Here is a 17,854-nt window from a genome sequence, read left to right as displayed (position 1 = left end):
AAATAAAACACTGAGTATTTTTGTAATTATTTATGTGTAATGGGATAAGTTTCCTAATGCTTATCACTTTGTTTCCTATTTTAACCACATCAGTGAACTAAGATCAAATGGAAATTTTCATTTCTCCATTGTTTTTCTTGTAAATAATTTATGTTGCATAACAGCTTTATCATTTTTTTAATTGAGATCTGACACTTGAATTATAGACTCTGGTCAGTGATGTAATCCTATCCTTGTTGTCCAAAAATAACTTTATTTATTTTTTTTAAATTATTTATTTATTTATGATAATCACACAGAGAGAGAGAGAGAGGCAGAGATACAGGCAGAGAGAGAAGCAGGCTCCATGCACCGGGAGCCCGACGTGGGATTCGATCCCCGGTCTCCAGGATCACGCCCCTGGGCCAAAGGCAGGCGCCAAACCGCTGCGCCACCCAGGGATCCCCCAAAAATAACTTTAATTTGCAGTTGTTTTTGTTGTTGTTAATTAACTATTTTAGATTCCTCTACCATAGAACAAGGAAGTTGGACAAGGTTATTTCTTTTTTTTTTTAATTTTTAAAAATATTTTATTTATTTATTCATGATAGAGAGTGAGAGAGAGAGGCAGAGACACAGGAGGAGGGGGAAGCAGGCCCCATGCAGGGAGCCCGACGCGGACTCGATCCTGGGACTCCAGGATCATGCCCTGGGCCAAAGGCAGGCGCTAAGCCACTGAGCCACCCGGGTATCCCCTATTTCTACCAAAATTATAGGGTTCCATGAAATTATTACTGCATTATTATTATATAGAGTGCTTGTTTTTATTGCTGACATGTGAATTTGACTATCTTATTTTGATTGCTTTGTACCAGTTTTTTATCTAGGCTCCAGTAGTCAACAGCCACACCATTGAAGCTGAGTATCTTTAGAGTATTTTTCTACCATCCTTCTTTATGGGTGCCTCGTATCAACTTACAGGCCACAGGTGTTTCTGTAAAATTCATTCTCTACACATATCCAGCTTTTTGGACATGTGTTGTGTTGAATTTATTTCAGTAGATAAATGTAACATCTGTTGTAGTTTGAGATCTATAACCTTATAGAAATATAGTACAAAGACATTACAATAATTTTTTGGTAGAATGTGATGTGACATTGGCATAAGACTCTGCCAACCATCTAATGTATATACTAGTTACCTGAATTGAGTTTTCAATTTTATTTCAATTTTTAATTTTCTTGATTTCTTATCACTGCACTGGCTGAATTGTAGATTCAGTGACAAGTCTTAGCATTATTGCCAGTGGCAAGCCCCTGTCTTTTTTTTTAGTTTTGCACGGGACATTGTAGTTTTTAAATAATCCTGATCTGAAGTTTTCTGATAGCTCTGCAGAATGGTTTTTTCACATCTGTGTGTCTTACTATGTGTGTTCCAGTGTCACTGTAATTAATATATTTAATTCTATAGGTTCAAACAATTTTAAATCAGAAAGGGACAATGGAGAACATCTAGTCTAATCTCTTCAAAAGTTGTAGAACTTGGGGTGCCTGGCTAGCTCAGTCAACAGAGCATGTGACTCTTAATCTCAGGTTCATGAGTTTGAGCCCCACACTGGACATAAAGATTACTTAAAAAAAAAATAGTGAATGCATGCACATACACACAAGCTGTAGAAGTTTTGATAGTTCTCTTATAAAGCCTTTCTTTTTTTTTTTTTTTTTCTGGTATAAAGCCTTTCTATAAGGGGCAGATAGGTTTGTCAGTTAAGTGTCAGATTCTTGATTTCACCTCAGGTCATGATCTCAGGGTCTCGAGATAGAGCCTTGTGCCTGGGTTAGAGCCTGCTTAAGATTCTTTCTCTCCCCTCTGCCCTCTCCCCTTAAACAAAAGCCTTTCAGTAAGAAGTGAACAGGAACATTTTATGAACTTATTTGCCATATCCTTAGAAGACACCATTTCTAGGACTCTAGTAAATGGTAAGATGCACAGATGTATGTTACTGCTTTCCACTCTGGCCTCTGTGATCATATGACAGGAGCTGGTGAACATCTTGCTGCCACCCAGGCCACTAGAGGAGACCTGAATGCTTGTATGAAATCGATACATGTAAAGTTCTTTCCTGATACTTTGGGTTTTCAAATTATGTTCTGCAGAGCCCTAGGGCTCCACAGAGGAGGCTTGGTGGCTGTCTGGGCTTTTAACACTACTTAAAGTACAGTGATTTAGAAGTTGAAGTTTGTACCTGCAAAGAGAAACTGTCAAAGGCAGGGTTAGACTCTACCAAACAGAGAAACATCAAATCCATCAGTAAGTGTTAGTGGCTCTATCTTCAAAATACAGCAAACATTCAGCTTACTACCTTCACTGCTGTCACCCTGGTTGGCTAACTTCATTTTTCACCATTACTGCCAAGCCTTCCAGCAACTACCCTTATCTCCCTTATAGTACTAGCTTTTTAACATAGTAAACATGGTAGTAATGCTTTACTTTTTAAAAAAGATTTTATTTGTTTATCTGAGAGAGAGAGGGGGAGAACAGGAGTGAAGGGAGGGGCAGAGGGACAAGCATACTCCCTGCTGAGCATGACTCAGGCAGGACAGGACTCAATCCTAGGACCCTGAGATCATGACCTGAGCTAAAGTCAGACGTTTAACTGACAGAGCCACTGTGGTGACCCAGTAGTAATGCTTTTAAAACCAAAAGTAGGTCTTCTCACTCACGGGTATCCAGATGACTAATCAGCAAGACAAATACTCAAATATCAGTAGGTTTTTAATCTACTAGTGAACAAAATAGAAAATGTAGAAAACAATGATTTTTTTAAAGACACGTCGAACTAATAAGACCCTAAAACCAAGAGAAACAAACAAACTGGAGTAAGACTACTGTTAGGCATTTAGCATGGAAAGAATGTAGATGCCAAAAAAATAGCCAACTTACCCAATAATTAAAGGAATTGGGGGATAGAAAGAATTTGCTAGAAACACTTGTTTATTTTTTTATTTTTTTTCACTTGTTTGTTTAAAAGAATTTTAACAGTAAGTGGATATTGATATAATGAAGATGATAAATGCTTATATTTCAAATTAAAATCTCAATAATTATGTCCTTTAAAAGAAGCCCCATAACTAAGAATAAATTTAAGAAATATAGAAGAAATTATAATAATTTACTGAGGGAAATAAAATTTGAGTAAATAGGAAAGCATGTAGTTCTTTGATGGGTGAATCCATGTGGTGAATATCTCAGCTATTCCCAAATTAATGTGTAAATCTTACACAAACACAGTAAAAAATCTCAACATCATTTTTTTAGTAATCAAAATTATCCTAAAATTAACATACCAGAAATAATTGCAATTATTTGATTTATTTTGTTTTATTCAATAAACACATGTATACCAGTCACTATTTTAGACTTTACAAATAAATTAACTCTTAAATCTCATTTATAATCCTTTGAAGTTTAAAATTATATTTAAAAAGTGAAGTACTGTAAAAATATAAAATACTAGGCATTAACTTAATATGTAAGACTGTTATAGAAAAAAATTGATTTTGTTTAAAAGCATTTTTTTTTAAAGATTTTTATTTATTCATGAGAGACAGAGAAAGAGAGAGAGAGGCAGAGACACAGGCAAAGGGAGAAGCAGGGTCCATGCAGGGAGGCTGACGTGGGACCTGATCCCGGGTCTCCAGGATCACACCTCAGGCTGAAGGCAGTGGTAAACAGCTGAGCCATGGGGGCTGCACATTTAAAAGCATTTTTAAAGACCTAAATAAATAGGGAGATAGACAGTTTTATGGATTGGAGTATAATCAGAATGGGAATTTTTATGTATTCAGTACCATTCCAAACAAAACACCAACAGGATCTTTGTTGTTTTCATTATTGAACTTGACAAGCTGACTCTCCAGTTTATGGGATAGAGCAGTGAGCTAATAAAAACCAGGACACTTTTTTTTTTTTTTTTTTAAGATTTATTTGAGAGAGCCAGCAAAGAGGAGGGACAGAGGCAGAGAGAGAGAGAATCCCAAATAGATTCCATGCTGAGTGTGTGGAGCCTGTCTCGGCACTCAGTCCCAGAACTGGGAGATCACAACCTGAGCTGAAACCAAGAGTTAGACAGCTAACTGACTACACCACCTAGGCTCCCCAAACCAGAACACTTCTAAAGAAGAGCAAGGTGGAGAGATTTCCTTTACTTTATATCAAAAGTTATTATAAATTTATAGTACTTAATATGGTATTATCTTGGTGCAGAACAGACCAAAAACTTAATCTATAAAACAGAATAGCACAGAAATGGTTCTAAGTCGACATAGGAATTTGATTTCATACAGACCTAGCATTGTAGATCAGTGAAATAAAGAATAGAATTTTTGATAAATGGTAGAGGTACCCTAGGAAGAATAATAAAATTGGATCCCTAATGCCCATTATAGCCAGCCTCCCAAAAACAAACAACAGCAAAACCCCACAAAACTATGTGGATTAAAAGAGTTAAATATGAGTGCTAGAACCATACTACTTTAAAATGATTGCACAGGAAAACATGACCTCGGAATGGGGCATCATTCTGTAAACAGGTGATAGTGTAACCAAACAGAAAAGGTGACTAATTGAAGTACATTAAAATTACAAATTTCTATAACCAAAAATACCTTTACAAAAGTGAAAAGTAAAGCCACATAAAGGGAAAGGTCGAAAGGTCTTTTTTTAGCACAGGTAACTGACAAGAGCTTCTTAAATACATTTATATTAGGAAAAAAATATAGAGAAGAAAAATGCATAAAGATTGGAAAAGCACTTTACAGTCAAAATTAGAATGGCTAATAAACCTATGAGAAGATGCCAAGCCTTGTAATCAGGGAAATGCAAATTAAAAGCAAAATGAACTATCATTTCTTATCTACCAAACTGAAAGCTTAGTCTGATGTTACCAAATTTTGGTGAGGATTTGAAGCAAATAGAAGGGTTTTTTTGTTTTTTGTTTTGTTTTTTTTTTTTTTTTTTTTACACCTACCGTGGAGTGCAAATTGGCTTAAGCTTTGGAAAACAATTTGGTGTACTATCCCTGTGGGTCTGCTCTTTACTTCTTGTAGAGAAACCTTTCTACCTGTGAAAAGAGTGTGTGAAACCTCTCCACCTGTGAAATAAGAAATCTCCTGTGGATTGCCTTTTGGTTACCTTACCAGTGTGTTTCAAATAACACAGTTCTCTGATTTCAATGAAGTATAGTTTATCAGTTATTTTGTAGTTCGTGCTTTTTGTATTCTAAGAAGTATTTGCGTACTCCAAAGTCTCAAGGATTCCCTCCCACTCCCCCGTGTTTTCTTCTGGCAGTTTTAGCTTTGGCATTTAAGTGTATGCTGTTTGAATTCATTTTTGAGTGTGATGTGAAGTTAATATTTTAAAATATTTTTTAAACATATGTACGGAAATTCGGTTGTTCCAGGAACATTTATTGAAAGCATTGTTCTTTTTTTTGCTCCCATTAAATTAGTTTTTTTTTGAGAATCACTTAATCCTGGGTGTTTGGGTCTATTTCTAGATCCTCTATCCGCTTTCATTAATCCTTGTTTATTCATTACTATTACACTGTCTTGATGGCTTTAGCTTTAGAGTTAAGTACTGAAATTAGGTAGCATAGGTTCTCCAATTGAGTTCTTCTATTGTTAAATTAGTTTGGCCAGCCTAGGTCATTTGTGGTTTGATAACAATTTTGGAATCTACTTGTTACTTTTGTTTAAGAAAGCAAAAAGCCTATAGGGAATTTTGATTGGAATTGCCTTAAATCTTTAGATGAATCTGGGGAGAATTGACATGTTAACAATATTATCTTCCAATGTGTGAATGTGGTGTATTGCACCATTTATACCTTTTTTTATTCCTCTCAGTAGTATTCTGTGGTTAATTCTCTGTGAGACCTTTAGGAATCTCAGTAGAAGAGAAAACAGAATGGTCAAAAAAAAATGGCTAGTACACCAAATACATTTGAAGAAGTAATGGCTGAAACTTTCCCAAATTTGCTGAAATATGTAAATTTAGAGATTTAATAAGTTAAGCAAACTTTAAGACAGTCGTACTGGGAAACGTTATAATGTGCAACTTGTTTCCAGTTTTTACAATTAGAGATGCCCTGTTACAATTGCCACTTCTGTGTTTGTGCTTGTGGGTGTGATAACTTCCTAGATGTAAATCCCCATGTGAAAGTTTAACCCTGCCCTAATCTGGATACTTATGCCAGGTTGTCCTCCAATTGAGTTGTATCAGTTTACTCTTCTGCTGTGTCTCTATACCTTTTTAACTCTGAGGGTATTATTTTCCTTGTCTGCCAATATGATTGATAAGAAATGATATCTATTTTTACTTTAATTTGCATTTTAGACCTTTTAGGTTGATTTTCTTGTTTCGTGTTTACCATTTTTTAGTTGTGAATTGCTTATTCTGTTGTTGTTTTTTTAACTGAGATATAATGGGTATACAACATTATATTAGATTCAGGTGTATAACATGATTTTATATTTATATATTGCTAAATGATCATCACAGTAAGCCTAATTAACACATCACACACAGTTATTTTTTTTATTTTTTTTTATGATAGTCATACAGAGAGAGAGAGAGAGAGAGAGACAGGCAGAGGGAGAAGCAGGCTCCATGCACCGGGAGCCTGACGTGGGATTCGATCCCGGGTCTCCAGGATCGCGCCCTGGGCCAAAGGCAGGCGCCAAACCGCTGCGCCACCCAGGGATCCCATCACACACAGTTATTAAATTATATTTTTCCTTGTGATGTGAACTTTTAAGATCTATTCTCTTAGCGACTTCCAAATTTGCAATACAGTATTATTAACAATAGTCACCATGCTATACATCACATCCCCATGACTTATTTTATAGCTGAATTTTGAATATTTTGACCCCCTTCACCCATTTGCCCATCCTTCATCCCTCATGTTTTTTATCATTCTTTACTTTTGTATTATCTATATTGCAAATATTTTTTCAGTTATTTACATTTTCTGATTCTTTGTATAGACATTTATAATTTTTATGTACCCGGATTTTTACTTTTATATTGAACCAAAAAAAATAAGGGACATAAGTATATACATTTTTGTTCAATTTGGTAGTAAGTAATATATATTACTTATATATAAGTGTGGGATAATAGCGACCAAGGTAATAAAAGTGGTTTTCCCAGTTACAAGTAAGGGAAAATACTAGAATAAACCTTGCGATAGCAGTTGAACTCATGGATTTTGGTATGCATGAAGATAAATACAGAAATATAGATATGTGTGTATATGTTGGTTACTATGTATACATAGATTTCCTAGCTCTGGTCACTGAAAGGGCCTGGGAGCAGTAACAGTGTATGTATACCCAGAGCTCAGATATTGATTTTTAAATACCACTCTCGAATAAAAAGACCCAGGACTCCTTGGGGAAGTGGTGGTTCCAGGGCTGGCACAGGGAAGGTACAAATTGACCCTGAAACATCTATGATGTCAAAAATTAAGAAAGGGGGACGCCTGGGTGGCTCAACGGTTGAGCATCTGCCTTTGGCTCAGGGCGTGATTCTGGAGTCCCGGCATCGAGTCCCACATCGGGCTCCCTGTGGTGGAGCCTGCTTCTCCCTCTGCCTGTGTCTCTGCCTCTCTTTCTCTCTGTGTCTCTCATGAGTGAATAAATAAATAAATAATCTTAAAAAAAAATTAAGAAAGGGCTTAAAATAGATGGAGGCATGTCATAAGGACATGGGAGCCAACTGGAAGGTGCTTTCAGTAGCCAAAACTAGAATAATTTAGGCAATAAAATAAATGATATATTTTATGGGATTATAACCCATAGAACAAAATAAATGCATCCATACTAATGTAACTTGATCAAGAAAGAAGAGACAGCTCTTGCAGAAGAATTTTAATTAAGAAATACAGAAGTAATGAGGAAAATACTAAATCTCCATTAGGCAAAGACCATAGTAATCATTGTCGCAGACCAGATCCACTAGTAGGTGCTAAAATCACTATATTAACACAGCCTTAAACTATCTCCTCTCAAGATATTTATCAATTAGAAAGGGAAATTGGAACTCCACTGTAATTGGTTACCTTCACTAAGTGATGAAAGTTAACATCAGTAATAAGATGCTCATCCTGATATAACACACTGAGAAGGACTCAACATCACTTGTGTGGTCTTCTGGCCAAAAATGCATAGCCTTGGTGTAATTATCAGAAAAGATCAGATGAACCTCAGTTAAGCGACAAGTCTACAAAATAACTGACCAGCATTCATCAAAAGTGTCAAAGTCATGAAAGACAAGTGGAAGGACCAGTCACAGATTGGAGGAGGCTACAGACATGACAGCTAAATAAATACATGCAAGATCCTGAAGTGGGTCCTGGAACAGAAAAAGGACATGATCAAAATTCAGATAAGGTCTGTAGTCAGTCTACCAGTGTGAATTTCCCAGTTTTGATAACCATATGATTGTTTCAGGATTCCTTTTCCTTTCGTGCTCGTGGTTTTTGTTTAGCCGCTTCGAAGAAAGAAGAGGTAGATCAGACAAAGAGGGGTGACAGCAAAGCAAAGTTTATTGGGCAATAGTGCAAAGCTCCTGAAGAGGGAGGGGACCCAAGAGGGTTGGTGTCAGAGTTTCTCAGTCTAGGGTTTTTATGAGATTGTTGCCGGGCTGTTTTAATTTGATTAACCCTCCCTGCACCTGTCCTCCAAGTTTTTGTCTGTGTGTTCATCTACCTACCAGGTAGTTGCTGACATAGGAAAGGGTAGAGGGCTCCTTCCTTTAGAGGTGGTGAAGAATAACAGGACAGGTTCCTTTTCCTTTTAAGGGTAGATTCCTCTTTGGACAATCCCCAAGCAGGGATTGTCCCTGCTTGCTTTCCTCAGACTGTCCTCCATTGGATGCTTATGTAAATTGTTGACCTTAGAGAATAGCTGGGTGAAGGATTTATATGAATTCTCTGTCCTATGTATGCATCTTTTCTATAGGTCTAAAAATATTATTTCAAACTAGGAAGTTTTTAAGAAGCTGTTCTTAGGAGGTAGTATAAAGATAGATTTATGTTTTATAGTGGTATAAGTAATACAGTATTTTAAATTAGCTGAGGATGTTCAGAATTGGAAATCGCAATTTTATTTTTTCTGGCTTTCATTTTCAATATCCCTCCTTCCCCAGGTTCCGAGTGTTATACAGCTCTTGGGCAGAAAGTTTAGTACGGTTTTATTTATAGATTTAAAAATAAAAGCATAAGGATTAGAGATTCTTATTAGCATATATCATTATATTAATAGATAAGCTTTGGAAGGCAAAACAGATTTTTTTTCACATTCAGTTTTATTCTATGTTCATTAAATCTCAGTGCTTCTTACCTATAACTCATTGTTTAGCTAGATGTGTTTGTCCCTGGAGTATTATATGCAATTAACTTGAAAGAAAGTATCAGAATAAATATTTCCATAGCTGAATTTTGTTTATAGCTAGTCATAAGGAAAACAAAAAATCTTTCATGCTATTCTCAATAAAGTTTTTAGGGTCTTTTATTAGAGTTATAATGGTGTGCTTCTAAGATATGACCCTAAATTTCTGAAAAAATTTTAAAAAGATTATTTATTCATGAGAGACAGAGGAGGGGGGCGGGCAGAGAGAGAGAGGCAGAGAGAAAAGCAGGCTCTCTGAAAGGAGCCCGATGTGGGACTCATCCCTGGGCTCCAGGGATCACGCCCTGAGCCAAAGGCACACACTCAACCGCTGAACCACCCAGGCATCCCAATTTCTGAACATTTTAAGGCACCTTTTGTTTTATATTTACAAGTTTTTCTTCCACTTGAGCCTGTTCGATTAATTGTTGTGCTTCTTGAATCCTTCATGAAGGATTGCCTGTGAAAATAGGTCCCAGTACAGTATGCTTCTCTTTTATTGTCACTTTTTATTTTACTATTAAAAAAATTATTCTAGTACATATGAAACTACTGTAAAACTCTATGTTAACTACACTGGAATTAAAATTAAAAACTTATTAAAAATGGAAAAAAGACCATTCTAAATTATACAGGTGAGAAACTGATCTTGAACCATACCTAACGTGTAATAACTAGATGGATTTTATGTTAAGTTTCTAAATCATCATATAATATCCAAAAACAAGGAGTGTTTCATTTCCATTGTCAAAGTGTTAACATGTTAAGAAACAAATATATTGGGAAATAATGGTGAGAATTCAGACTCATATATATATGATGTTTTATATATTTATATATACAGATTATGTTTTATATGTTCTTTTATACATATATATGTACATAGTGAAACTCATCCCTGTATGTATGTATGTGTGTGTGTGTATATATATGTGTGTGTGTGTGTATATGTATGTATAAAAGAACATCATTCAGTTTTGTGAATGGGACTGTGATTTAGGCATCTAGTAAATTTTAGTAAATTTTCATTGTTACCAGAAATTTCGTTTTGTCATCTGTAAGTTAAATTGAGCTAGACATTTTGGAGAATTTTCATAGTGTCTAAAATGTGCTACTTCTAGATTGTGTGAAGAAAGGAAGAAGTAGAACCATCTTGAAGACCAGGGAAGTTGTATAATTGTCTCCATATGCAGCAGTAAAAGCAGACACTTTGGGATAGTATGGTGTTCTTTCCTGACAACTCTTGAAGACAAAGAAGAAATACATCAGTCATTTATCTGAACAAGAAAATCATAAAGAATTGCTTCCTGGTAGAAAGTGGTAAACTGGTGGGAGTAGCACATGTGAAACAGCAGCTACTATCTTAGTCTATGGAGAGGTGAAAATAGATAACAAAGGAACTAAGGCCTCTTCTCCAAGATTAGACTTCTTCAAAGAGGGAAGCACCTGGCCTACGGGAGGTGGAGAAACTTGCCAATGGTCCTGGTCGAGAATGGCCTACTGTTGCCTCAGGGGCAGTGGAGGGAGCAGCTTAGAGCTGGTCCTGACCTTGCTGGAGGCATGGGGGCCCGGAGGCAGCCTAGCTGGAGGGCAGGAGCTGATCTAAGTTAGCCTGTAGGAGCAGTCTGCCATTTTCACAGACAGGGAAGTGTCTGTGCCCTTGCAGGATCACTGTTGACCTCCACTGCCAAAGCTTAACATTTTGCACTAACTGACAAAGGAGGTGTTTTCAGAGGCCAGCTCTAGTATTACGAAGCAGTGGATGAAAACAATGGGTTTTTAGCTGTTACTACAAATTGAAAACTGACCCAGAAGGAATCATTTATCATAATTCTAAGATATAGTCTCCTAAGTCAGGACAGTCAAATTTCTAAAATGCCATTCTCTGCTCGGTTCTTTATAACGAGGTTATTATGTCCTCTGTAAATATATTTAATACTTTCCTACACTCAAACATTATTCATATATTTTTATGTTCAGAAAAGCACATAGCTTCTAAGTTGTAGAAATGTAAACTTTAAGATAGCAAAATGCAGCCCCCCTCAATACTGTAGTATTTTAAGTTCTGTTAGAGCAACAAAGGAATTGTTCTCCTTTCTTCTTTCAGAGAGGGACCCTTATCATTGCTGTATAGATCTCTAGGCAATATCATAGAGCTGGAAGGAGCAGGTTTAAAACGGAGAACTAGACCAGGCCTCTGAACCCTGAGCCCCGCCTGTGGGTGGGTAACTGGACTAACCCCATTTTGCATTTACAGATAAATAAATGATGGTTGGTGACTATTGTCCCAGATTTGCATTTCAATGGCCCAGTAATGTCCCATCACTTACCAACCAAGGCACAGGATGTTAGTGATAAGGAATAACTAATGATTTACTAACAAGATCAGATCTTTGATAATTATGTACAATAGATGTACAAATTCTATATTTAACTTTTATTTGCCTTTTAATTGCTATGGATTTCCAGGCTTCCTGCTAGCTACTTTATCAGACTGAAGACATGGTTCCTATAATCTCTCATCCTCAGACCCAGTGGACATTACAGTGTATTTTCTCCAAAACAGAAAAGGCAGCCCAGTCCCATTATATGTGGTGAAATGTTGCAGTGCCATCCATTTTAGCAGCAGTTGTCTATTCACTGGGACAGCATTCTGTGACTTGCAAAAAATAAATAAATAAAAATGGCAAGCAGGGGATTTACTAGTGTTTTCGTGTCAAGTGGCCTAAAGGGGGAATTCTATGGACAGATGAAGAGAGAATTCTTTGGACTTTTTCACACTAGAAAATAATTTGGGGCCAACAGAAAGTAGTGTATTAAGCCCAAGCTCATTTAAAATTCTGCTTTGTCTGACCAGCCATCACATTACAGAACAGTCTGTTCAGAACATATCCAGTGTTGCTTCTGTGACCTCCCAGAGCTTCCTGCAGCAGCTAGCTTGAGTAGAGCAGGCCACTCTGCTTCTGGGAAGGAAGAGTTCCGCGCGAGTCCTAAAATATTGATGTGACCACTCCGCAAGTATAGCAGTGTTATATGGGTTATATACAGTATGTCATTCAAGCTGTTTTCATTGCCCAGAAATCGTTATGCTGAACCTATAGGTTGTCAATCAAGTTAATTTTGGGAACTGCAAGGTAGAATTTGCCTTTGTGGACATTTATACATAGGATATATATATATATATATATGTATGTATGTTTATATAATATGCTTTCTTCATGGATGTAAAAGCTTTAAAAGTTACTGCCTTTCAGACTTACTGCACCCTTAAATCTTATAGTCACTGAAATGCAAACAAAAGGAAGTTTCATTTGATTATTCTCTTTAAATGTATGTGTTGGCTGGTGTAGTGATAGTGAGGACTGTACAGTACCAAGTGTTAGCTTGTATCACATGAAGTTGCCATTCCTTAAAATTGACTCTGAAGTCAAAGAGGTAAGATATTGGCAATTTCACCTGGTTCATCCTAATAAAGTATCAACTCTGCTATGATATAGAAGAGCACCAAGTTATTAAAGCAAATTATATAAGCTGGAACCCAAATTAACAACTGGACAAGAGACAGAAATGATATAAAGGAAAATACAGCTAACAAGTAGTTTATGACAGTCCTGTACCACGGTGCAGAACTGAAGTGTGATCCTCATCACTATATTGGCAGAAAATATTTTGGTCAACAGATTTTTCAGTCTCTGAACAATGTGTCTTATGTCTAGGATTATGCAAATCCTTGCACATAAGTTATTTCACATTTGCTTACGTGGCTGCCATCTTGACATACCTACCAGCAGATATTTATTTCTGTACTCTTTGTTGTCTTTCTGACTTATATACCAAGGTGATTGCCCTTTGGTGGTATTGTATATTAGTGCCTCAGGTGGTACTTGTGTAGTTAATGACAGTCTTACCTGAAAAGATGCCAGTGGAAAGTACCTCATCCACTTTTGAGGCTGTGGATTTTCTGATGGTCTGATTTTATCTCCTGATATTTTCTAATGATGAGAGTCAGTGGGGTCTTTTAGTTATGTGAATGAAACCGAAATTAGTTTGAAATTTTCAATAATCTTCATTCTTGTGGTGAGATGTAGAATTTGGAGAATTGAACTGTGGATAGTAAATGGCCATACTGGTATGGCCAGTAGTAAAACAGTGACCAGTTGACATATTTGTTTTTCCATTAAAAAAAAAAATTTTATTTGAGAACGAGAGCGCATGCAAGAGTAGGGGGAAGGGCAGGGGGAGAGGGAGAAGACTGACACTGCACCCCCCAACCCCCGCCCCGAGCACAGACCATGTGGTCTAGGCAGATCCTATGACCCTGGGATCATGACTTGAGCCCAAGACAGAAGACTAAGCCACCCAGATGCCCTTTGTTTTGCCTTTTTTTGTTTTTTTTTGTGTGTGTGTGTGGGGGGGGGGCGGTTTGCCTTTTTTTTTTTTGGCCATTTTTTATAGAAGGTGGCTTTGGGGTTCTGTCAACTTCAAGAAAAGTGCTACAGACAGCGTTAGACCCAACTGCCCTCTCACTGGCAATGAGCAGTCACTTTTTCTTAGTGTCCAGAAAGTAATTTATTTAAAAATTTTTATTGGGACCTAGTCTGATTCAATCTTACAATAGTTCACAATATATTTAAATTACAGTGAGCTATCCAGAGAACTCCTTTGTAATGATTCACAGTTTTCCATTTAATGTGCAGTTAATGCAATGTTTGTAAGTTAATGGGTTGATAAATTTGTAGAACTTTTATCTTGAGTATGAAAATGCAAAGACTAACTTTTAATGCAGTATTATATTTCAAAACCTCAGCTGTTAATGAAGCTATTAATTAGAAGTGTTTTGCCCTTAATCGCTTTCAGACTTGGTAACGACATTTGCCTAACTTTTTTGGCAATTATGTATGTTTCATGGCCTTTTGATTCCAAGATACTCAAATGATTTAACACGGAGCATTATCATAATTTTCACAAAACATGCCCATGTGGAAATTAGAGATTGGCAGTTATTCTTGGCTTCCCCATGTGGAAATCAAGTTAAGTTCATTACTAGGAGAAAGGAATCTAGTATGCAGAATCTTTTTCTCTCAATTGTAATTTTTAAATGACTGTGGAAATTCATGTTTAAATGCATTATCATACTGAGGAAACTTCATTTTCAAGTATCCTTTTCTTTGGCTTTTTCCCTCAAAATGCAAGAATCTTTGTGGTATGGTCATTAAAAATTTTTTTAACTTGTTTTGTAGAACATTGAGAAGATTGGAAGGGATGAAACAGGTTGAAGAGGGCAAATATTCTGAGTGCAGAAAAAAGACTGAAAGTTAAAATTAAGCCTAAAATCTAAGAAATATCTAAAACAATTGAGAAACTTTTATGATGTATTAATTCCCTTTTTGACTATAGATAATTTTTAGGAGGTGGTATTAGGATTTCTGTTTTGTTTCTAACAACTTTTATTCTGATGGATATAAAAATACAGATGTTAGTCCCTAAGAACTTAGAATTTAAGACATGCAAGCTATTTTCTATTTAGTGTTAATGCTAACTACTTGAGATTTTATTTATATTTGTTGTGAAATCATACAAGTGCTCACAGAAAACTAATCTGATGTGGAAATACCTCTGTACACAATGATTCAGAATCCAAAAACATATTCTGTATTTATGTATTTGTATAAGATACCATAAACAAAGTTAAGAAGCAACAAAAATAGCAGCATTGGATTGAAACAGAGAAACACATAGATTTATTTTGATTCAAGAGTTCAAAATGATCCTGAGGGGGAGGAATCACGCAAACTTCCGTGTCACTTTTGAATGATGCTAGAGAATTAGCTTGTAATTTTGAAAATTTTGGTAAATAAAGAGAAATATTTATCCTATGTTTTCTGTGCAGATATAACTCAGCATAATCTAAATGGTTGACGAGAGAACAGTGTTCTAGCCAATACATGAAAAAGGGGTTATAGAATATCACCACTTTGCCACCCTGATCAGTTAATGGGCCTGAACAATCACTCCTAATGACCCTCAAAAAGAGACAGTCACATGTTGTATACTTCTGGATGGAAGTGCATAACATCTAAGAAATAGTAAAAATAAAAATTCAAACCTGAATCTGTTTAGCCAGTTTATAGGACATACAGAGGTTAGACAAATATGGAAATTAAAGGAATAATGTGTAGGATCCAGATTTTAGAAAACTCTGTGGGACAAAAGAACTGATTTCTTCTAGAAAAGCAGGAGTTGGGCGGTAACCTATAGATTTTTTTTTTTTAAAGGAGGAGAAAGAAGGTGTGTGCCTGCACGCAAAGGGGTGGGTAGGGGCATGCAGGGCTCCATCTCATGACCCCGATTTAGACCTGAGTCTAAATCCAGAGTCATACACTTAACCAGCTCAGCCACTGAGGTGCCCCTAGATTGAGATTTAAGAGACATATTTGGATTATGATTGGAGAGAGAAATGTAGATAAGTGAAGGAAGGGGAAAAGATGAGAAATAGGGAAGAGAAAATCAGAAAATCAATAAAATGTGAAAGCTGATAGACTATTTGATGATAATGGAATTATTGATAATTTTGTTTATCTGTGATAATAGTATTGTGATTATGTTTATTATAAGTGCCAATCTTTTAGACATATATATGAAGTATTTGTAGATGAGATTTACTACAAAGTCATTCAGGGTGCTGGGGAGAGTGAGTGAGGGTATAGATGCAAACAAGATTGGCCAGGACTTAACAATTCTGGAAGCTGAATGATGGTTACAACAAGGTTTACTATATTCTTCTTGTATATGTTTGAAATTTTACGTAATAAACAAGATGTGTCACAGTGGAATTGACTGCCCCACAGAGTAGTGAATTCCATGCCATCTGACTCTGCGTTCTAAATTTGTAGGTCTCCATGAGGCCACAAATTTGGGTTTTCCTTAAGTTCATCAAGTGATCCTAAATATCAGGATTGGACACTTCAGGGCCAGACTATCTTTGAAGTCTCATCTAATTCTGAGCTTTCTAAGTCTAGTATTTCTTGGAATGGTATCAATAAGATGTACTCAAGAAACTCAGGGACACAGTAGTTAGGAGTGACCAGCAAAGCTTGGTAAATAAAGGAGACTTTGAAAAATAGTTGAAATGTGGATAGTGGAGTGTGAATTAGGTCCATTCATTCCACAAATATTTTTAATGCTCCTTCAGTGCCAGACAATGTAGTATGCCAGGCGCTGAGATATGGTTGTGATTGATGCAGTTATGATGATGATCATTTTGAACCTCATTTGTTGTAGAGATCTTCTGTTACCCTAGAGGGAATACTGGTTTTTGAAGCTGGAACTTTAGCTTCTGGACAGGCCATAGCACTTGCTCTGTAATGTAAAGGAAGCCACACAACCTCTCTGAGCTTCTCTTTTCTGATCTATCATAATGAGGTTGGACCATTCCAGCTCGTGACTTTTATGAAAATGTGATGGGTGAAGGTATTTTGCTCTGTAGCTTTCACTTTATGTGTAGATGGTGAGGTCTGTGAGACTCTTTTTTCTTTTTTTAACCCTATTAGTGCCCATGAAATTTGCTTGTTAGTGGGGTGAGTGAGGGTATTTTCTCTTTTTCCTGACTCTGTAATATAGTTCTGTGAACATATAGTTAAGCTAGCATAATTAGATTCTCTCCATAAACTGAAACAGGTCTGATCTTAAACTCATTTACTGTCTTAGGACAGAATTGATCTTGCTTTCACATTTGATTCACCCTCTATAGATTTTGAGAGGAAGAAAAATAGCATTGCTGGCCCAGTTTAACTAGCCCAGAGTTAACAGGGAAAAGGTTAGAAAACTAGTGTTATAATACTTGTTTGCCTTTCTCGTCTTGTTATGTGTTAATATATGCAGATTACTCAGATAAACAATTTCAGCATTCCTTAAGTGGCTCTGCCAGTTAGGCTTTTCACTTTCCATACATGTTAAAAGGATTCAGTGGTTGCTGCATCATCATGAAGCCAATTTATGGTTTCTGGGATTACCAGGCAAGATATAATATGGTGTATTTCATTTGCAATATTAAACAAAATCATTTGCAGATATCATCTTAAGTCTGAAATATGGTATAGCCTATTATTTTTGTAATAATTGTATGGAATATAATGGACAGAATAGAGGATTTTATGTCAGGTAAACCCTATTTTGGCATTATTCATAGTACGATCTAGAATAAGTTATTTAAGGTTTCTGAGAAACGGTTTGCCTCATCTTCAAAACTGAAACTAATATATTCCTCTCAGGGTTATTTTCAGAATTAAATGAAGTCCTGTAGGTAAAGCATTCAAAACAGTACATGCCACCCACCAGACCATGAATATAATTTCCCTTCTTACCCCTTTCCTTGCTTTCATTCATTCATTCATTCATTCATTTTATTGGTTTTTCTGTTCGG

General features: G+C 36.3%; 1 protein-coding gene across 6 annotated transcripts in view; it reads left to right on the top strand.

Moving 5' to 3' along the window:
• WDR7 (WD repeat domain 7) overlaps positions 1-17,854 on the top strand; it is a 354,125-nt gene that overhangs the window by 214,238 nt on the left and 122,033 nt on the right. Inside the window, exon 24 of one of the 6 annotated variants that reach the window (XM_077891984.1) lies at positions 10,554-11,717. The exons of the other annotated variants lie outside the window; for them this stretch is intronic. Coding sequence (XP_077748110.1) covers positions 10,554-10,609 — 56 coding nt within the window. The 3' untranslated portion in view covers positions 10,610-11,717. Of the gene's footprint in view, positions 1-10,553; positions 11,718-17,854 lie in introns of those variants that run through there. 6 annotated transcript variants of the gene reach the window in all.

Source organism: Canis aureus, chromosome 1 (genome assembly GCF_053574225.1).
Source record: "Canis aureus isolate CA01 chromosome 1, VMU_Caureus_v.1.0, whole genome shotgun sequence".
NCBI classification, from domain to species: Eukaryota; Metazoa; Chordata; class Mammalia; order Carnivora; family Canidae; genus Canis; species Canis aureus.
Note: the sequence above shows the minus strand (reverse complement) of the source record. Positions and strands in the feature narration are given on the sequence as shown.